General features: G+C 40.1%; 1 protein-coding gene across 1 annotated transcript in view; it reads left to right on the forward strand.

Moving 5' to 3' along the window:
• LOC141361725 (protein NLRC3-like) overlaps window positions 1-5,940 on the forward strand; it is an 83,432-nt gene extending 77,492 nt beyond the window's left edge. The window contains exons 8-9 of the mRNA XM_073863422.1: window positions 1,980-2,153; window positions 5,754-5,940. Coding sequence (XP_073719523.1) covers window positions 1,980-2,153; window positions 5,754-5,940 — 361 coding nt within the window. The remainder of the gene's footprint in view (window positions 1-1,979; window positions 2,154-5,753) is intronic.
• The last annotated feature ends 17,330 nt before the right edge of the window (window positions 5,941-23,270 follow it).

A 23,270-nucleotide genomic window follows, 5' to 3' on the forward strand; every position in this document is an offset into this window, starting at 1 on the left:
AGCCTTAGTCAAACGGGTTGTCACGTCTGGTTAGGTTGGTATTTTGGCGCTTTCTTTGTATTGCAAATAGTATGCCATACAAACCCGTTTGCCACTGAACCTGCATTAACGACGACAGTGGGGCATCAAGCCTTAGTCAAACGGGTTGGCACGAATGGTTGGGTTGTGATTTTGGCGCTTTCTTTGTATTGCAAATAGTATGCCATACAGACCCGTTTGCCACTGAACCTGCATTAACAACGACAGTGGGGCTTTTGGCCTTAGTCAAACGGGTTGGCACGCATGGTTGGGTTGTGATTTTGGCGCTTTCTTTGTATAGCGAATAGTATGCCATACAGACCCGTTTGCCACTGATCCTGCATTAACGACGACAGTGGGGCCTCCAGCCTTAGTCAAACGGGTTGACACGTATGGTCAGGTTGCAATGTTGGCGTTTTCTCGTGATCTTGTAAATAGTATGCAATATAAACCCGTTTGCCACTGAACCTGCATTAACGACGACAGTGGGGCTTCCGGCCTTAGTAAAACGGGTTGACAGGTTTCATTTTCTCTTAAAAATCGGAAGGTGACCCTTAGTTACCATATATACCGTCGCAGTGGGCCCCCAATTTGCAAAATCCTCAACTGTGGATAATATAATTATGCCGCAATAGTTAGTCTGTCTGAAACTAAGCTGATTAAACCACATCACTGTGTGACACTTCATTACATGTGAACGGCCCCTACGCTAATATGATTTTGTTTTTCTCTCCCTGTCTTGTCCCTGGGTCCCATTGACCCTGAGGACAATGGGACAAACAGACCCAGTTCCGGTAGATGTGAAAGTCGGCACACCTCTGATCTACTAGTCATCCTTCAATGTGATGCCCAGCTGATGCCTGACCAACGACCACCGGCAGGACCCGCTTAATATCCGCTTAATCTCCGCTTAATCTCCGCTTATGCTCCTTATCCGTTTATATGTGTGTATATAGATGTATATCTCCCAAGGGTTTTTCCCTCCTAGGACTTTTTATTTTTATTTCCTCGGCTAAACAACCCGGGGTTTTTGTTTTTTTTTCTCCTAGGGGTTTTTTTAACCCGGGGAGGTAGCCTGCTTGGGCTTAACTTAGCTTCTTCTCCTAGACGTTACATTAGTAATACGCTCGCTCATAATGTTGCGTCATAGCCGCAGCAAATTTGACTGCTTATGCTATTGTGTATTATGTTATGCTATCTGTCGTTTTTCTCTGCTTTTACTGCTTCTATTAATGTAAAGCTGCTTTGAAACAATTGAGTATTGTGAAAAGCGCTATATAAATAAAATTGAATTGAATTGAATTGAAATTGCTTACCCAGTCTGATCCACCGTTGAGGAAACATCCGAGGGCGAGGAAAAAGAGAGTCAATTAGGAAGTACGGAGTCGATTGAAATTTTACGCAATACTTACGTCTGTTTGCTTTACCCTCAGGAAGAACCGAGGAGCCCCGGGAAGTCTCCCCTTGCAGGAGGTGGGCCGAGGTCGAAGGAGCTCCGCTCGGCCCTTGCCCTGTCCTTTCCCGGATCACCTGGAACTAGGCTCCTCTCCCTCCAACGCCCCTTGGCCCTTAGTTCCCCCTGAGGGAGAGAGAGAGAAATTTAAGTTTCCCTTTCCCATTCCCATTCGTTATTTTAATTAAATTAAATTATAATAAAGATTATTTTTCTATTTTACTTATCTCTTGTTCGCTTGGTCATTGGGGTGCTTTGGGGACCTCCTTGAGGTGGAACTTTTGTAGGAGCGTGACTCACGTAGTTTGTGGTCCGCTCAGGCCGTGACATTTAGGACATCTAACACTAATAGTCAGCTGTGTGATGGATTTATTTGACATTTAAACACACAGTGTCTCAGTCACTGAGGGATTGAAAGAGGAACATTACATGAAGAGATGGAGGTTAGAGATTTGTGGACAAACTTTGTAGTTTAGCATAATTTACATAAAGTCTCTGTTCTCTACAGGTTGATGAAGTGTGATATCACAGATGAAGATTGTGTTGCTCTGACTTCAGCTCTGAGATCAAACCCATCACACCTGAGAGATCTGAATCTGTCTGATAATAAACTAAGAGATTCAGGAGTGAAGCTGATCTCTGATCTACTGAAGAATCCTGACTGTAAACTGGAGATACTGGGGTAAGATCATCTCTCTTATAGTCGCACATGTACTGAGGTTTAGTTAAACATAAACTGTATGAAAAAGAAACACACACTAAAATGTAAAGGATATATAAAGTCAATGAGAGATCAGGGCCCGTATGTATAAAACATCTCAGAATTGCTCTTAAGAATAGTCTTAAGCTATGACTTAAGTGTCAAAAAAACTTAGTAATGAGTAGGACCAGTCTGAGAATAGAAGACATTTATAAAGAAGCTGAAAGCAACTTTCAGTAAAGTGTAAGACTCATTCTTAAGTGCTGACTTAAGTGCCGCAAACTGAGGACTACAATGATTTCAACCTAAAATGGCCGCCCTTAACCTCTGAATCAGCCAATAGAAAGCCGGCAATGGTATACAGTCACAGCAGCATGTGACACCATACATTTATGAATCATGAAGACATTCAAATTATATTAGTATTTAAAGCAACACTATGTAGTTTCCATGTAAAAATGACTTACAGCTCCCCCATGTGGTTGAAAAGCGCAACAGTGCCTGGTATCAGACACTCTTCTGCAGGCAGGGGGAGGGGCGGGGCTGTGTTTCCTACCCTCCACCGCCGCTTTCAGTGTGTGCTTGTAGCAGCTAGGAGGTTGCTCAGGTTGCAGCAACAGTACAATTTGTCCAGTTAAAAGTTGTTCTATCACTGAAATAATTTTAGAGACATTATTTAAAGGTAAAAAACTACGTAGTGTTGCTTTAAATATTTTTACTTAAATTTGCTTCACAAAATGTTTAACAATATTACAAATAAGTACATGCATTTATTTTACACGATTTTGCACCATTTTGATTAAGTTTCAACATGTTAATGAAATACAAACGTAATGCTATTTAAAAAAATGTATCATTTTATAATAATAATAATAATAATACATAAGTCTTATATAGCGCTTTTCAAAGGACGCAAAGACGCTTTACAAAATGAAACAAACAAACAAAACAAAAATGAGAGTGCTAATTAAGGTTATATGCCATATGAGGTGGGCTTTCAACAGTTTTTTGTAGGTGGTCAGTGAGTCCGAGTTTCTGATGTGGATAGTGAGTTCCAAAGGGTAGGGGCAGCAATGGCAAAGGCTCGGTCCCCCAAAGTTCTGTGTTTTGATTTGGTGATAGGTTTGAGAAGGTTTAAACCGGCAGAGCGGAGACTTCGGAGAGGTCGGTGATGTTGTAAGAGGTCTTTGAGGTATGGAGGGCAGGGCCGGCCCTGGCCAATTTGCTGCCCTAGGCAAGATTTCACCTGGTGCCCTTTAGAATCACAGAATCACAATTGTGTTCCAACCATTTTGTTCATAAACTTACACGGAAACAAACTGCACAGATTTGTCTTGTTTTCTTTATTTTGAAAATAATTTGGAAACACACACAAACACACGCACACGAACACATACACACAATACCCTGTTACTCAGGCATTTGATCTTGACATTGTTAAAATCTTGTCTTTTTTACACGTTTTAACACTGTGCATTTAACTTAAAATATTTAATTGTGTACAAGAAAACAGCTGTTATTAATGAATTATTAGTAGCATGTTGTAGTGTCTCGGGAGATTGTGCTCATTGTTAAATAGCTCTGTGGCTATACTGCACTGAAGCGGCAGTTTAAAATATAAACCCAGAATTCAGCGAACGTCAAAAACAAGAAAAAAACAATAAGGCCGAGACGCGGGATTTAAATTACGTTACACGGACCATGTATAAATTTCAATGTTTCTGGACAGAAATACCAACTTTGTCTGGTATTAATAAGCTGCACATTGGAGTGCTGGCTGCTCCCAGCGGTGCTGAAGATGCGTGATGGCACATATACACAGATATCTACATGCAATCTATTGGAAAGCGGAGGAGTCATTAGTTGGGTTAGTAAAATAACGAAATTACAGCTTTAAAATAGAAGAAATTTTTTTTTTGTAAAGAGATATTTTTTTAAAGTTTAAAAGTGCAGAACTCTTCTCAAGGGGAAGAAAGCTATACTTTTCCCCTTATGTGTAACCTATCAGAAAGCGCAGATGAGTTAGTTGGGTTAGTAAAATAATGAAATTATAGATTTAAGTAGGTATGTTGCTAAAATTTTCAAAATGGTTAAATGCTAAAACGAGTTGTTCAGGTAGAAAGAGCTTGAAAAAAGCTTTTAAATGAGACCAAGATCATATTATGGGTTCAAGAATAACAAAATACTGGTAATTTGAAACTCGAAAATCATCACTTTATTTTGTCCCATGTTTTCCATTAAAATTCTAGAAAATGTGTGACTGAATCATGAAAATTATTAGAAGTTTTTAGCTATAAATTTTTACATTTTTGAGATATTGACCTGAATCTTTCAGGATAAGCTGTTTGCCAGATCCTCTAAATACTACTTCTGAAAAGTCAGATATATAAAAAAACAAACCACTAATTACAACAAATAACACTCTTTATTCAGTCTATACAGACACCTCCTACATGGCTATACGGCTGCGTCCCATTCTTTACCATTCAAGCAGATTTTGGTAGAGGTAAAACCGCCTGTGGTGATCGTTCAAATTTATTAAAATTTTGTTCACTTGTAGTTTAGCAATTAAACTAAATGTCTTTACAATTTCAAAAATGTCTTTACTCAACTTCAGTAAAAACAGCGATGATTTTACAAACAACAGACTTTGGCGAGCTCGCACGGCCAGTAGTTAAACATAAAAGGTGGTGACTGAAAACGAGAAGGTACCTATGCTTCTTCCGGTGATGTTAAGAATTAAAACTCATTTCACCATCAACAAACCATCAACAAACCAACAAAACCATTATTTTCCACAACACCGCGCGCCGCCTGAGGAAATCTTGAGTTTCGTTGAGCGGAACCAAAAAGTCAGCCGCGACAGCGGAGTTATTAACATACCTAATTTAAGTACAAAATAGTATTCATATAAAGAGAAATATTGAAATAAAAAGTGCAGAACTCTTCTTAAGTGGAAGTAATAAAGTAAAATAACGAATAATAATTATATAACGAATAATAGTTTCCAATAGGTTGCACGTAAATATCTGTGCTGCCACCAGTACTCCATCCGAGTGCGTCTTCGGCACCGCGGCCAGCGCTCCAATGCGCAGCTTATTAATACCAAACAAAGTGAACAAGTTGGTATTTCTGTGCAGAAACATTGAAATTTAAACATGGTCTATGTAACATTATGTAAATTCCGCGTCTCTGTCTGATTTTTGTTTCCGTTTTCTTGTTCTTGATGTTCGCTGAATTCTGGGTTTATATTTTAAACTGCCGCTTCAGTGCAGTATAGCCACAGAGCTATTTAACAAGCACGATCTTCCGAGATACTATGCTACTAATAATTCATTAATAACTGCTGTTTTCTTGTGCAAAATATTTAACTATAAGTATTTATATATTTGATAATATAAATGTTTATATACATATATTAAAAAAAATAATAATTTGGGCGCACAGACGCCCCAAGGGGTCGGTGGCGCCCTTAGCATTTGCCTATTCCGCCTATGCCCGGGGCCGGCCCTGATGGAGGGGCTAAGTTATTGAGGGCTTTGTAGGTGATTAGAACTTTGTAATGAATGCGCTGTTGTACAGGGAGCCAATGAAGCTGTTGGAGGACAGGGGTGATGTGGTCTCTGGAGCGGGTGTGGGTGAGGAGACAGGCAGCAGAGTTTTGGACACTCAGAATTTTTATTTCACTCACAAGCTGTTTATAAAGAAAAGACTAAAGTTTGCAAAAACTCAACAAGATGATCAAGTTAAGTTGGATTTCTCCACTTAAACACAATTTTAATTTTTGCCATCTTTATCACTTTCACCTTTGGCTTGCTCACTGCTAACATTGCTAACATTATGTTTTGGGTCAGGGTTGTATACTCTATTAATATCACTTTACATGTAATGGTGTCACTTCAATCTTGTAGATACTTCACATTTTTTATTGTAGATTTTATTAACATTTTATGGTATTTTATTTACACATCATAAACTGTAAAATGTAAAAGCGGCTCTACTTAAAAACTTACTTTAATTGGTAACACCTAATATTTTTTTTTTACTTTAATTATTTCAATTAAACTGAGAATTAAACAAGCAAAGCCTGTGATTTCACTTCAATTTACTGACTTATCTCCCAAATATAATGTTGAGGCTTTGCATAACACTATCACGCAACACCGCGACACGCTGTTAGAATGCCGTGAGACTGGGTTGCTGTTAGGGGTACCTTTACCAAATCGTTTCGTTAAATCATTGAATGTGTGAAAAAAAAGTGAAACTGAGATGACAGAATAGTCTTCTGCCTCTAGATGCAGTTTTAAAGATTAAAATTACTTTATCTGATCAACACAAATACAAGGCGCAAAAATATAACTTATTGCTTACCAGCATTAAAAACGCATTTAATAAAAACAAGTTTTTTTTCTTTGTGTATCAACAACGTCCGCTCCGTGGACGAGGTTACTGCAGCATGTAACGCCGATGGCTTTATTATTACCGGCTGAACACTTGACTCTCGCCTGGGCATTAAGATATGCAAGTTTTTCATCAACAATATCTGCGTGAAACATAAACATGATGATCATCTACCGACTCGACTGTTTCAGCACGGAGAGTCTGCTTTATTAACTGCTTTCCGTTTGCTCCGCGTGAGCTACATTTTTTTGTTCTGTACTTTTTCACTCGCATATATTTCTACATATTTTCGACCAAGGAACACACCGAATATAATATAAGTTATTATGGATAGCAGTTAAGCTTGTTCTGAAATGATGAAAAAAGCCAAATGACTAAAAAGGATCTCTCCAACTTAATTTCATAGATACATATTAAAAATGTCCTATATTAATATGTATTGCCTTCTGTATTGCATTCTGTACACGTGCACAAATACTGTTTAATTGTAATTTCTTTAAGACACTGCTGTGTTCTGTATTGACAGATTCTTTGTACATTTGCACTTAACAAGCCTAAACAACCTCAGTGCATCTTATTGTTCTGGATTTAAATAATTATTTTATTTTAATAAACAAAGGGTTATACAACGCTATTGAGCAGTGGTCTCAAACTCCCGGCCCGCGGGCCATTTGCGGCCCGCCCTCCCCCTCTCTGCGGCCCGCGTCACCTTTCAACAATATAACGTAATCTGGCCCGCAGAAAGATTTTTATTTAAATTCGTTTTTTTTTATTTAAACGTTTAAGGGTTCGGTCACATGTCGCGTCTAACAACGCGAGTTAAAACGAGTCGAGGCGTTTCTTAAAGTATGTTTACTTTTCAAAGTGCTTGCTTGGGAGCGGAGGTTGCGCAGCGTGGGATCGCGTCACCTGTTGCTACGCAGCCACGAGCGCGCGCTCCGTGATGGCGAGGGTAACGGAATGCGTGATCGAATTTTAATTCCTCTCGCGTCAATCATATCATTGTCACAATGCGATCAGTTCATGTGATCGCGACTTTGTAGTGTTTGTCCAGAGAAGATTTGTTACTTCCGGGTGGATACTCTGTTACTCAGAGAAGAGCTGCTGTGGGGTTATTACCGTAGTTCACATCAAGTCACAGCTTCTAATGGAGACACCGCAGTGGGAGATGTACTGCAACAGTTTAATATTAAACTACGGATGAGAAAATGACCCATCAAAGGGCCCAGGTTAGGAAAAGAGGAAAGATGAGGAGAAATTACAGAGGATACAAGTATGTACACTTCTATATATAATGAAATATATATGAAGTATAATACATTATCTTGCTTGCTTATACATAGAGCAGTATTATTTATTTTTACTGTCCAACTAGCTTATGTAACATTGACTACCCATCCAAATGTTTTAGGATCACTTTCACTTTCAATCAAATATTTTTCTAAATATAATAGCAAATTCATTAAAACGGTGGAATAACAAAAAGGAACATAATGAAGTCAATACTATGACTGAAAACAGTCAAAAATAAATAAAAACAGAAACACGTACTGTTGGTAATTTTTTTTTATAATAGTTTATAAATGTATAGGTAAATTTGTTAGTTTTAATAGGCCTTAGTTAATAATTCAAAGCCTAATAAGGTTAAGAAAATATTTACTTACTTTTATAAAATAATGTATATTAAAAAATAAAAAACACTGTTTATATATTTTCAAGTATTATTATACATTAAAAAATATTTTAAAGAAATATTGTACTTTTTTGAACGTTAAAATAGCTCTGCGGCCCTCTGATGAAATGTCAGTCTCAGAAATGGCCCCAAGCCAGTTTGAGTTTGAGACCCCTGCTATTGAGCCACCCGAAATCACCGCAAATGAAATTCCTTTACTACGACAGCCCCACCTAAACTTAGAGATTGCAAATATTGACAGTTCTGTATATTTTTAATATTAATCATCAAGACGGACGAAAGAGACTGATTAGAAGTTTAAAATCAGAAACATACGAATAAAGCCCTGTAGTTTCACCATGAAAGCCAAAAAAATCGGAGGGATGTGTCTCTGTATGTGTGCTTCACAGCTGCAGTGCGAGAGGCACAGAAACTTAGAAAATAAATAAATAAAAAAGGCGCACTCGTAACAAATGCTGGCCAAATTACAGAGATGCCAATTCGCACGGGACTAATATTATCAGAGGACCTTGGTGTTCGGCGAAATATGGTAGGTCATTTGCGGAGGAATTTTCACTTTACAAATTACAGACATGGCCGATTCGTACGGGATTAAGATCACAGACAACCTCCGTAATTATTACAAATCACTGGAGGTCACCAGGTAATACTAATCCCGTGCGAATAGGGCTTTATACTGTATATTATATTGTGTAATATAATATACATTGTATAAAAATCCTACTCTTTATATTTCATGTTATATTAAATCCTATCTACTGTTTATATACTACTAACATGTATTTATTGTACATTTTCTGCTCTGCAACAATGTAACAATATTTTTTTTTCAAAAGTGCTATAGAAATACATTTGAATTAAAGTAATTCTAACACATTCCTTGTTGTAAAGTGCATGATCTCAACCTCTCTGCTGCCCTCTTTTTACTCTTAACTAGGTTAAGAGACCTCTCCACCTCTCTTAAATAATTTAGCTGAGACCTAGTCTTAACACTTAGGAGCAGAGGCGTCATGCCCATTGAAACTGAGGGGGCAGCTGCCTGCTTTTGCAAGCAACCTCAAAAATAAAAAAGCGTCCATTAATCTTTTAATCTGTTTAAAATGCCCAAATTGTCAATTTTGTGCTGCATCCGTGTCACTTTTCAGAGTTTTGATCGTGTACATTACTTTATTCTGGCGGCAGGCGCTGCAGTCGGCGAAGCCGCAGAGTCAGCGTCTGCGCACGCTCACGATCTTAGCTGTTGCTGCTGGGCTGGCTGCATTTGGCTATCTTAGGAATTAAAACGTGTAAGACACTCTCACAACATTTCCAAATCCCCAGTACGGTAGTTAACCTCCTCTGTGTAGAAATTGTATGGTTTAAAATGTGACCGTCTCGACCTTATATTAGTAGGAGGGGCGGCGTTTGCGTATTGCAGGGTATGGCAGTTGCCATACCCTAGCATTTAGACAAAACATCAAAAATCAACAGGCTATAATGATGCTCATTAAAGATCATTTAAAATATTTTCAGTAGAACATATCTAAACATTGGTACATCACTAATAAGGATCATTTACACATGTGTTCGACTTCATGCTATAACACTGGAACCGACAAGCGGATGACGGTACTTTGACGTCATTCTTGCAGCGCAGCTTGAAGTCGAACACAATCTATAGTGGGTTTCGAGCTGCAGGAGGTCTCAGGATGACTGCTGCTTTTATAATCTTTATTTTCGCAAGTAAAATCCTTTTTTTGTTTTAACATTTAAACAAACTCATGGTTCTCCACCACACTCGCGCTTTGCATATTCCAGAAGTAATATGATTTGCTCTGTGGATAAATAAACATGGAATTCACTTGGAATTGTTGCGCGCAGTTTTGAATATGTCCACTTGTTGAATAAAATCTGCACGACGACAAAAGGTAAGACTTGTTTTTGCATTTAGCTCTGTTATACTAAGAGTTTTATTTAGTGTTTTAGTTTGATATGTGTGCTCTATCACATCATTTAAAAGTCTTTTTGTGTGTTTAGTGGTTTTGGCGGTTGTTGTGACAAGATTTGTGAAGGGATGTAATAGTATGTTTTGTTTTGATATTATCTTGTTTTAGTTTATGTGTTGCTGGAGTTGTACTTAGTTAAGAATTATTTGAAAAGCATTTTAAATAACCATGATTTCTATTGTTCTATTGTTGTTGTTTTTCATTTGCATTGCTTCCGTATTGTTGTCAGTAAGTGTACATCCGTGCAATCGTAGTATGATTTTGTACAGGTTGGTGGAGTATGTACACATATGTGGTTATAGATTCGTTTTTGAGAATGGCCTTCTTGTACGAAGAATTTTTGCCAGTTGTTGTGCAAAATGCATTAATGACAGAATTAAACAAGTCATTAAACAAAACGTAAATAGAACACATGGCGTTATTCAGATGTAAAATGATGCCAATATGTCATTAATCCGATTGAATAGTATTTGATATGAAAGTTAGTCAACACTTTTATTTTGGAGGTTTTTGCACTATGGCAGGGGCGTCTAGAATGTTAGAAATGTAAGTGCCATGGAAAAGACTGAAAGCTCTATAATATAATTCGTTTGATGTATGTTTATGCACAAATTTCTGTGAGCTTTGCACACTGTGCCCCCTTAAAAAAAATTGGTGCATGACGCCCCTGCTTAGGAGGCTTTATAGAGGGGTTGCAAGTTTACAAACATTGCAGGGTGCGCGCGCATCCAGGAGGCAGAAAGCCCGATTGGTGAGCTGATCCGCTACTGCAACAACCTTAATTATTGAAGCGTTCTTTATTGTTTGTATATAAATAAGACTTGATTTTAGTTGGATCTGTTTTTCTGTCTTTATTTTTGCAGTGTGTTACGGGAAAACGGGTATTGTCTCTTTAAGAATGTGGGGCTTGTAGTGTAGACCGTGCTGAACTCTGGGTAATGTAGTTGAGGAGTGCTGTGTTCGCATGTGCGTTGTTGATAGTGATACACAGAAGGAAATACGAGATGTTTTCATGCTTATTTCAATTTTATTTGCAAGTTTTGCCCTGCCATCCGGGCGTTCAGATGATGTAAACCTGATAAGCAAACAATGGAGACTGTTTCGTTGGAAATAAAAAAATGTGCTTCGGAACAGCTTTGTCTGCTCGTAACTGCGTGTAAACAAACCCGAGTGAACTGTTACAACTACCGTCACGATAGCCGAGGCGGATGATAAAAAGGTAACATTGGGGGCACCGTCCGGGATCTCGCAGGTGGTGAGTTATATGGACATTTTTGATCGTCAAGACGAAGTTGTTATGTCATATAGTGAAAAGATGAAGAAATTCTCCCATGTAAATACGAGTGGCTACGTGAGTCCTACAATGTCAACAGAGCATGACAAGAAACGAACGCCGATTTCATTTGTGGACTGGCTAAATGAACTGGATGCTCAAACATTAAACACTGTCAATAAAAATCCATTTAAGCAGGATTATAAACACACAGCATGCACGCAGCCAGTTGCAGTCACAATGCCCACACATTCTTATAATCCATCTGGATCACAACAAACAGTAAGAGAAACTAACCCTTTTAAAAGTGTGATGGAAAATGAGGTTATACAGGATAGTGGATTTGACACACTTTGTTATGTAAGCACGCCAGCAAACTCAAACTTCCAACACGCCGGAAGCAAAGAGCAAACAGATAAACTTACATTTCAAGACACACCAAAAATCTATCACAAACTCTGCCAACATGCTACCTCTGCAGCTCAGCATTATGTACATGATGTTGAAAGTGATGGTGTGTATTTAAATGATGATTCCTAAGCATAATAGACCCAGACTGTGTAGAAAGAAAAATCACCGGATGTTCTGTGATCTGTCATCAGACAGTGAGGAGGAATGCAGTACATTAAAAGAGAGAATTCCCACGCTTCGACCAGGTCAGTTTGATGGCTCCACTTCATGGAGAGAGTTTCTAAACCGCTTTGAAGATTGCGCCAGAGCTAATCACTGGTCTGATAGGACAATGACTGTGCAGATGAGGTTTTGTTTAGTAGGTGCAGCAGGAGCTGTGATTCACAAAAACCCCAGATCAGGTCGATGGAATTACGCTCGCATAGTGAAGGAAATGGAAGCTGCTTATGGCCCATCATCAGAACATGCTGCTGCTATTAGAATAGAGCTGAGACAGAGGGTCCGCAGAGCAGGTGAGCCACTTCATGTGCTAAGAGATGACATATATGAAAAAGTCTCCATTGTCTATGCAGATCGAACTGAGAAGGAGCAGGATTCTATCAGTGTTGAGGTGTTTACTAATGCTATGGGAGATGCTGATATTGTACAGAGACTGTTGGAAGAGCATCCGCGCACACTGGCTCGCGCCTATGAGATTGCACAGAGGTATGAAACCACACGCCGCACAGCCGCTAGTGTAACACAACTCATGCAGTCTGCAGTAAGACATACAGAACGTAGAACTAGAGCGGCTGCAATCTGGGAATGCCCTGAACAAAATGAAAATGAAGAGGAAAATTCAGTTCATTCAAACACAGACTGGAGACCAAAACACCCGAGACCACAGTTAAAGCCCCGACCACAAAAACTCTCTAAGCGAGGGAAAATTAATTGGGAAGAAATTATCTGTCACAATTGCCAGGGCATTGGCCATATGAGACGGGACTGTCCTTCACCTAGGCTTAACCTGCAGCACATAACTCCAGCCTTACCACAGCATTCAGAAACTCAACCGACATCTGAAGTTCTCAGAGTAAAAGGCAGTGGCCCTGAAATGTGTATATATGCACTGCTGTATAACATGGAAATATGTGCTCTTTTGGATAGCGGCGCTCGGAGAAACGTATTACCTCGTCGTTGCTACGAGACCATTACAGCTGATGTCAGACCACCACTTCGGCTATCAACCATACAGGCCCTGCAGGGAATAAGCTCTATGAATGTTGATGTTCTCGGTGAAGTCGACGTCCCCGTACAGATAGGAACTCACACAGTCAGTGTCAACTTTATTGTTGCAGATGTAATGGAGGACACAGAGGCCATTCTTGGACATCCGTTCCTAGAACAAGTCAGAGCACGTCTTGACTTTGGCCGTCAGAAAATCATACTTTTTGGCGAGCAAATACCTTACTTCACTCCAAAGAATAAACCTAAAGTGCACGTAGTGAGGATAGCACGCACAACTGTTCTGGAAGCGGGACGTGAATATATCGTGCCGGGCAATGCACATTTCCGACAGCATGTGAAGGGCGATGTGCTGCTGAGTCCAACCAAAGGCTTCATGGAAAGGCATCAGGTGCTTGTGGGGAGGATCGTAGTCGAGGCCCAGTCAGATAATCAGATTCCCATCAGGCTTTATAACCCCGGCCCTGCAAAAGTGAAGGTAAAGAAGGGAGTCGTTGCTGGTGTTCTACAGCCAGCAGAGGTAATGCAGGCTACCACCTCATCAGTGTCGCCTGAAGGCCTTCTCCGCACGACTGTCCCGAGTCATTTACAGTCGCTTTATGCAGAGAGCACAACAGATCTGAAGGGGACAGAACAGCATGATCTGGCGGAGCTGCTCTTCGCCTATGGTGATGTTTTCTCCTGTGGGCCAACAGACCTTGGTCATGCAAACGTGGTCCAGCACGACATTCAGACCCGGCCGGGTCCACCTATAAAACAGCCCTCCCGTAGAATGGCGTTTGAGAAGCAGAGAGATGCTGACCGACAGATTCAGCAGAATCTTGATGCTGGTGTAGCCTCTCCTAGCAACAGCAGCTGGGCTTCACCAATCGTAATGGTGCAAAAGAAAGACCAAACATATCGGCTATGTGTGGACTATCGAGCTCTAAACGAGCGCACAATTAAATACGCCTACCCACTCCCACGAATTCAGGACACACTGGACACATTATCAACAGCAAAATGGTTCAGCACCCTGGATTTAACGTCAGGTTATTGGCAGGTGGAGCTAACTCCAGAGGCTAAGCGAGTCGCTGCATTCTGTAGCAGGAAGGGACTATTTAAATGGAACGTCATGCCGTTTGGGCTTTGCAACGCCACAGCGACGTTTCAAGGCCTAATAGATCGTGTCCTAGCTGGAATGCAGTGGGAAACATGCTTAGTCTATCTAGATGATATTATAGTGTGGATGTGAAGGAAATGCTCCAACGGCTGGCGCAGGTTTTTGAAAGGCTACGCCAAGCTAACTTAAAACTCAAACCTTCCAAGTGTTGTCTCTTCCGCCGCCAAGTAGCCTACCTAGGACACATCGTTTCAGAGCAGGGCATTGCCACCGATCCACAGAAGGTACAGAAAATTAGGGAATGGCCACAACCCACAGGGGTCAATGAGGTTCGACAGTTTGTCGGTCTTGCATCATATTACAGACAATTTGTTAAAGACTTTGCCACAATTGCTAAACCCCTTCACAACCTCCTAAAGAAAAATGCCAGGTTTCACTGGGCCTCTGAACACCAAAAAGCTTTTGACAGGCTTAAAGAGCTACTCACCACTGCTCCTGTGTTGAGCTACCCCATGGATAGCGGTGACTTAATTCTTGACACTGATGCCAGCAACTTTGGAATTGGGGCGGTGCTATCTCAACTCCAGCATGGAGAAGAGCAGGTGCTAGCATACGGTAGCCAAAGTTTAACACCAACAGAGAGAAATTATTGCACCACCAGGAGAGAGCTGTTGGCTGTTGTGGAGTTCACATCACGTTTTCGCCAGTACCTTCTCTGCAGACCTTTTGTCGTACGCACAGACCATAGCAGCCTACAGTGGCTTATGAGAATGAAAGAACCAGAGGGGCAATTAGCACGGTGGCTAGAGAAGCTGGGAGAATACGACTTCAAGGTGGTGCATCGTCCTGGGCGCCATCACAAGAATGCAGACGTGCTGTCGAGCAGGCCTTGCCGCTCAACCTGCCCTTGCAATCTAAAAGAGCCCTATTCTGTTAATCCACCGCTCTGCCACCAGGCCGTGCAATGCAACTTGGACAGTAGCCCTGAGGACCACATACATGTATCCTCGACCCTGCAGTTTTGTCCAGTGGGGGTAATACAAGCCATCAGTACCGTCGTTGCCGCTCTGTCTTTTGGGTGGACTCCTGAAGAGATGTGCTCTGCCCAGGCTGCTGATGCAGACATAGCACCTATTAAAAGGTGGATGGAGGAAGGAGAAGAACGCCCCTCCTGGGAAAAGGTGTCGCCCTATGGACCAGCGACAAAAGCATACTGGAGCCAGTGGAAACGACTGTATCTAAAAGATAATATCCTAGTACGCCGGTTCTATCTCATGGAAGGCCCTGAATTCTATCCACAAATCATTTTGCCACGAGTTTTTTATAAAAATGTCATGCACCATATGCACGATGGACCTGTGGGCGGACATTTTGGAGTGGAACAAACACTGTCCAGGTTACAGACCAGATACTACTGGTATAAGATGCGGGAAGATGTGACGCTCTGTTGTCGAACCTGCACCAGTTGTGCAGCCAAAGCTCGACCAACAAAAAAACCTCAAGCACCAATGGGCACCGTAAGAGTGGGGGCTCCCATGGAAAGAATCGCTGCTGATCTGATGGGTCCTATGAATGAGACGGAGCGTTTTAACCGTTACATTCTTGTTGTACAGGATTATTTCACCAAGTGGGTGGAAGCCTACCCTCTTCCTGATGACCGGGCTGTCACTGTAGCCGAAACCATAGTGGCAGAATGGGTGTGTCGCTATGGAGCACCAATGACACTGCATAGTGACCAAGGGTCTAACTTTGAATCTGAGGTTTTTCAAGCTATGTGCAACTTGCTGGGAATTGAAAAGACGTGGACGACACCTTTTCGCCCGCAATCTGACGGGCAAGTCGAACGGTTTAATGCCACCCTTCAAAAGATCCTGGCTACTACTTCGGAACGTTGTCACTGGGAATGGGATCTCATGATTCCTTATGCCATGATGGCTTACCGAGCTACTGGCCACAGTGCAACGGGGTTTACACCAAACATGATGCTCTTCGGTCGAGAGTTAACAGAACCCATTGACCTTGTAGCAGGAATGCCCCCAAATGAAGTCTCTGGTCAGACGCCCCCTCAATATGTTGTCCATCTGAAGGAAAGGCTGGAGCTGGCACACCAAATTGCCAGAGATGCGCTGGGTCACTCTGTGGAGCGTGCTAAAAAGCAGTATGATAAGACAGCTGCCAGGACACAATATAAGATTGGTGATGCTGTGTGGTACCTTATAAAGGGAACTAAACAAGTGAAGAACAGGATCAGAAAGTTTCTTCCATCATATGAGGGTCCTTACTTCGTCCTGGGGCACCTGGACGATCTGGTGTACCGGATTCAGAAAAGTCCAAAAGCCAAAGTGAAAGTTGTCCATCATGATAAGCTCAAACCATACCATTCCCGGCAGCCACTGGAGAACAGCTGGGTGTTCAAAGACTTAGAATACTGGCAGCCTCTAGAAGTTTCCCCTCCCAGTTTGGAAAATGATCCCAACAGTCTTGACCTGAACCTAAACAGTCTCTTCTCTGGGGAACCTTTGGACAGCAGTACCAGGATGAAACATTCACTCTTGATAAAACCTGTTGTCTGCCGACAACAACACCTGAGATTGAGGATGTTCAGTGCAGTGGGGGTAGCATGGTGCCACAAATTATAACAGGGACTGTTTACGGCCAACCGGGGGGAAGGCCGCAACGAATTAAGAGACCACCAAAGCGGCTTGGTGAATGGACTAACTGAGCTAAATAATTGAAAAGAAAGGAAAGATACTCTTTGTTTACAATGCACAGTTCTATTGTTTAAAAAATAAAACTGAAGCATATGAATGTTGTTCAAACAAACCTGTCAAATGTTGAATGTGTTCTTATGTTACCCGGGTGGTTCTAGTTGTTATGTACTAATCTAAGAGAATAAGCTGAATTTGTAAACTTGCACTATTTTCTTGGCATACGTTGCAGTGAATTTCATGCATTGTATTGTCGTTGACTCTCTCTTTTTTTCAGGTAAATACACACCTAATGAACCAGAGCTTCCTCCTTATGGAATTAAAAGCACTGTGCCCACAGTGGATTAATGCTCTTTAAAATGGACTGTGTAAAAGGGACTTTGTCTTTGCGCCCCCCCCGGCACCATGCTAACTCCCCACCTTATGGACTGTTTGCCCACCTTGTTGGGTTTAATTGTTTTTCAAAGGGAAAAGAAACATTTCAATATGGAGTTCGTGGAATATATGCTTCATATAAGGAATTATACTTATAAGGACTAAAGGGGGACGATAATGTGTTGAATGCATTTCTACCTGTTATTTGCACTGTGAAACTGTTATGAAAATGTTCTTGTGAAAATGCAATGTTTGTGTAAGCCAGTCATGTAGTGGTACTGGAGTGGTGCTAAAATTAATCACCATCCAGAGTGGGGGTAGTGTTACGGGAAAACGGGTATTGCCTCTTTAAGAATGTGGGGCTTGTAGTGCAGACCGTGCTGAACTCTGGGTAATGTAGTTGAGGAGTGCTGTGTTCGCATGTGCGTTGTTGATAGTGATACACAGAAGGAAATACGAGATGTTTTCATGCTTATTTCAATTTTATTTGCAAGTTTTGCCCTGCCACCCGGGTGTTCAGATGATGTAAACCTGATAAGAAAACGCTGGAAACTGTTCCGTTGGAAATAAAAAAATGTGCTTCGGAACAACGTTGTCTGCTCATCACTGCGTGTAAACAAACCCGAGTGAACTGTTACAACTACCGTCACGATAGCCGAGGCGGATGATAAAAAGGTAACAAGTGTTACTGTGATACATGTATGAATTATAATGTTATAATTATAATGCTAGTAACGTAATAGTCGCATTTACTGGTATGTTAACATCAGGCACTCAGCACTGACTCTGTTGGTACTATTTTCCACGCAAAAATTCCTTGGCATTTTGACTTACAGACACCGGTCCTAGCATACAACACAATGCACATCTCTTCTTTCTGCCTCTCGGTTGCGCGCGCAACCAGTTAGTGACGTCGCCGTGCAACCCGTCTATAAATCAAACTTATTCTTAACCCTCTGGGGTCCGACCATTTTGGGACACTGTCAGAGGTTCTGACATGCTCTTACATTTGGTCTTTTTTCAGTTGCTTTAAAACATAATAATGGCAAGTGTCTCATACCACTGTGTTCAGCACAAACTGGGTTAAAATATTATATGAGCTACATGTATGTACATGTTTGTATTTTTGAGAGAAAAGGGTTTATGCGTGGTTTTTAAAAAAGCTAAAATTTTAAGTCACTGATATAAGTCCGCAAAACCCATACTAAACATGTTTTAACAAGACTTTCCTAAACATAATCTAGTAGTCTAGAGTTTTTTCTTTAAAATGATGTGAAAATCATCCTGCCTACTCATTCACATAAACCAGTATATTGATTTAGAAATTGTAAGACACTTTTTGTTTAGAGGGGCCGTATGCGAGAAGGATTGATTGACAGCTAGCAAACAAAGGCTCGCATAATGAGCTGCATAATGATCTGCATAATGAGGGAGGAGGGAACTACAGTAAAGAATGTGAGGACAAATGAACATGTTTGTTTGAGGTTTATTAAGAAGTTAACAATATAATCAAAATAGAAATGAAGGTCAGTAGGACCCTATTCAAAAACTTAACTTGTATAAGAAACTGATAAACAACAGAGCTGTAAACTTCATGTGGCTCATGTTACCATACAACTTTATGTCCAAAGAGTGTGAATATGTTTTTCCACTTCATAGTTTACTGATGAGAGGGATACAGACCTGTAAGAGAGTTATGAACAGCTGTTAGCATAAATTGTCCACAGAAATACCCTTACATACATAACTGAACTCATGCATGGTAAATGATAGCACTTGTAACGGTGGTCGCCTAAACTCAATATACTCAATATACTGTATAAAAAACACTTGGCCTAGGCGGGTTTCGAACCCGGGTCTACCACGTGGCGGCCTAACGCACTACCACTGCGCCAGCATTTGGTAACGTGATTGATGTATTTCACACACCTAGGTAGACTGGCCAAGGTAAATTTATAATAAAAAAAAGGCGAGTCTCCGTGTAAACAACGCGGAGCTCATAATAAAACGGTGTCGCGTGTAAAGCGCAATGTATGGAATGCGTTGCATGTAAACAATATCATATTACAGCAGATCCCCCCAGTGCAGCATTACTCAAAGTTGCCATGAAGGATACGAAAGTAAATAACTGTGTCTAACACTGTACAGCAAACAATGAAATCCGCCATTACGTGATCACGCGTAAGTTACTCGTTTGTAAACAATGCGAACGTTTTTCAATCCGAAGCGTGCAGTCTGTTGAGGTTGCTTATGTAGGCTGAACTGCACAAGCCATAACATATTACATGATAGTAAATATAAATGAAGACAAATGACTTACAGTTTCTTCAGGAATATATCCGCCTCCATTGCGCCTTCCATTGTTCTTCTTCTTAGGTAACGTTAAAGATAAACGCTTCTCTTCCTCAATGTCCAGACATAAATGAAGATATTCCTCACGTGTGTGTATAAAGTTAATAATCCAAACATGCACTAAAGTCTTTAAATATCAAACATTACGCTTTGCTGGTTTGAACAGCTCGTCTCTTCATTACCATGTCAACAGCGTGTGGGCGTGACCGCATTAGGGATAATGAGCTCAGCCAGGAAAAACGGTACTCTCTTTACTTCAATGCAGATTATATAAACAGGAAATATTTGTTTTTGATAATAATTAGCTTGTTTAAAAGTAGACATTTCAGGCTTTCTTTGGATATGTGTATTATGTTTGTGTGACGAGTATTCGCGGAGTTTCAACTAATTTTTGTAACGTGATTTGAGAGACAGCTGGCGGAGACAGAAATGTCTGAATGAGCACCCTGTTTATTTTCTTTATTTGACAAAAACACAAAGATCTGTTGTTATTGTGAATGTACACTAATTAAAGAGGAACCTTTAGAGTTTCAAATGATGTCAAACACGTAAGTGTTTGATTATTAATGATGGAGTATTTTAAGTTGATTCTGCTATGATAAGGAGAAAACACGTCAAAACGCGTCCCCGCGTTTTTGGACCCCTGGGGGTTAAGTCTAGGAATAAGAGTAAAATGATGTCATTCTTAGAATTTTGACACACTTAAGACTAAAATTTTAGTCTGAGCGGCTTTATACATACGGGCCATGGGGCCGTATTCACAAAGATTTTAAGGCTAAATTTAGGAGCAACTCCTAGAAATAATGGGCGTGTCACTCCTAACTTTAGGACTCCTAATTTATTTCACTAAAAGTAATTCACGAAGCATTTTAGCACTAAAAGTAGCACCTAAGCCTGGGACAGCTTAAAATAAGTCGAGAGGACTCCTAACTCACTAAGACCTATTCACAAAGGATCACCAACTCAAAAGCATTGCCTACATAACACTTGAAAGCACACTTTAATGTAAGCATATTGTTTATGACATTTGTTTCATAATTCATTACATTCATGACAAGTAGGAAGTTTTTAGAATTACATGAAACAATAATGATGATTTTATATATTTAATATAGTTATACCCGTTGCCATGCTTGCCTGTTTAATGGCAGCAATCTCCAGAGGTGTCATGTAACGAAGTACAAATACTTCGTTACCTTACTTAAGTAGATATTTTGGGTATCTATACTTTACTGAAGTAATTATTTTTCAGACGAATTTTTACTTCTACTCCTTACATTTTCACGCAATTATATGTACGTTCTACTTCTTACATTTTAAAAATCGTCTCGTTACTTCTATTAATTTCGACTTGTTTTCATTTTTTTAAAGAAAAATGATGAGAAGTATAAACATACACCAATCCCCCCCCCAGCTGACTGCAGATGATCAAAAGTTTGTTCGATAACGCTGCAAAGAGAAACATAAAAGAACCGCGAGAGCGATTAGAAAGCATGCGGAGCAGTTTGCTCTCGCGATGCTTTGATATCATCCGCCATCTGTTTGTACAGTAACAGAATGCGGCATTCTGTCTTCAAATGGAAAAGTACGAAATAAAACTTGCGCATCACTTTCAGGTTAGTTGTTCACATTCACAAGCCTGTGTAAATGTATAGCTGGCTGCTGACACCAACTCATCTGTGTGAATTAAATGGTGTAACAATACCAATTTATATCATGTAACTTCAGTTGTTCAACTTAAATGACATTGTGCTGCGTTGCGTTTTGAGCCATGGCAAAGATATCTATGCTAAAGACATCTGTTGTTTTGTATATGCTAATAACTACCCTAAATGTTATTTGCATTAACAAAACCTACTTAGCTGAATGCTTGAGTGTTAAATCAATCAAACAAATAATCATACATACCAACTTTTGCTTTTGTTAATATACATCAGCTGTTTCCTTAAACCTGACTTTTAATTTACTTACAAGAAAGACATAATTCTCCAAAATTGCTTGGATTTATACTGACATGTAAGATCAGCTTTGTCACATTAGATTAAGCTAAAGTCCATTAGCTAACACAAGTACAGTTGCAGAAATTTCAGCTATAATATATAATTGCATATTTGTAGTTTGTGTTGCTGTCAAAATACAATTATAAATGATAACAATAGCATATTTCTATTCTCACACATACTATAGTTGTGTGTGATTTTGTTGTTTTTTAACTAAAGAGGGCACCACTGTAAAAGTTTGGCCACCAGCAGCACTGCTCTGAAGTTTGACTTTTTGCACCATTACAATATTTATAGGCAACAAGTCATCATATCTACTTCTCTATGGAACACATGTTAATGCTCAGTAGTACACATATATGGTTCTTTAATGCAGTGGTTATCAAACCTTTTTCGCCTCCCTTGTGTACAGTGGATTCCTTCGCGGCCCCCAAAAGAAAATGTACGACATAAACATTCTAAAACTTAAAATTTGAATTAAACAAAACATATTAAATTATACAATGTATTGCTTTTGTTTAGCAGCCTTATTTTTCTGAGGTTTCATTACACAGAATTTATAATAAAGTAATGTATTTCGTAAAATATTATAAAACTGGGGCCCCTGGCACCATCTCGCGGTCCCCAGTTTGAGAACCACTGCTTTGATGTATTTGTTTGCATTGTATTGAAATGTGTTCATTTTTAATGGGCATATACCGTATGTGGTTGAAAAAGATAGCCTAGTGCAGGGGTACGCAACGTTGGCCCTGGAATGCTGATGTCCTGCAGTGTTTAGCTCCAGGTCTAATCAAGCAGACCTGAACAAACTAATCAAGGTCTAAAAAGTCACCTGAAACTACAGGTAGCCAATATTATAAGGGTTGGAGCTAAAATCTGCAGGACATCGGCACTCCAGGACGGACATTGCCTACCCCTGGCCCTAGTGCATCCCAAATTTTTTAACATTAACATTTTTAATATAACACTACAGTTATTATGGGCTTTAGAAAGTTTTTTTAGAGGAGATAGTGTAGTGCACAATAGCACAATTGTGTGCGGGTTGTGTCTCTCTGCCTTTTTAGAATTACACTTCACTGGGGCCTGCACAAACATGACATTATGCATTTCGATGGCATTACTATTATTATTTTGTGTAGGACACAGGCATATTTCGTAATTCCATGGTGCATCTGTGTTATGTTCCTCACGATGGACCTGTCATCTACAACCAATCACCGTGTTCATTGGGAGGTAGCTCATGCATGAGAATTGACATCATCAGTAGCAACGAAGACTCACTCTTAGTTTAGGAGTTGTCATTTTTCCTTACTAAGAGTAGCTCTGAAAGGCAGTGTGAATAACTTTAATAGAAAACTCCTAACTAAAATCTTTTAGTGTGATTTAGGAGTACTCATAGTGGTAAGATGAAATTCTTTGTGAATACGGCCCCAGATCGGTAAGCAGATACATCAGCAGTCTCATGAATAATTATGAGACATTGATACATTATTAAAGCACTGCAGTGTTTCACCACAACACAACCTGTGAAGATAAAAACAGAGATAAAATCTTAAAATTAAAATTCTCTTCCAA

The sequence above is a fragment of the Misgurnus anguillicaudatus genome, chromosome 24 (genome assembly GCF_027580225.2).
Source record: "Misgurnus anguillicaudatus chromosome 24, ASM2758022v2, whole genome shotgun sequence".
Classification (NCBI taxonomy): Eukaryota; Metazoa; Chordata; class Actinopteri; order Cypriniformes; family Cobitidae; genus Misgurnus; species Misgurnus anguillicaudatus.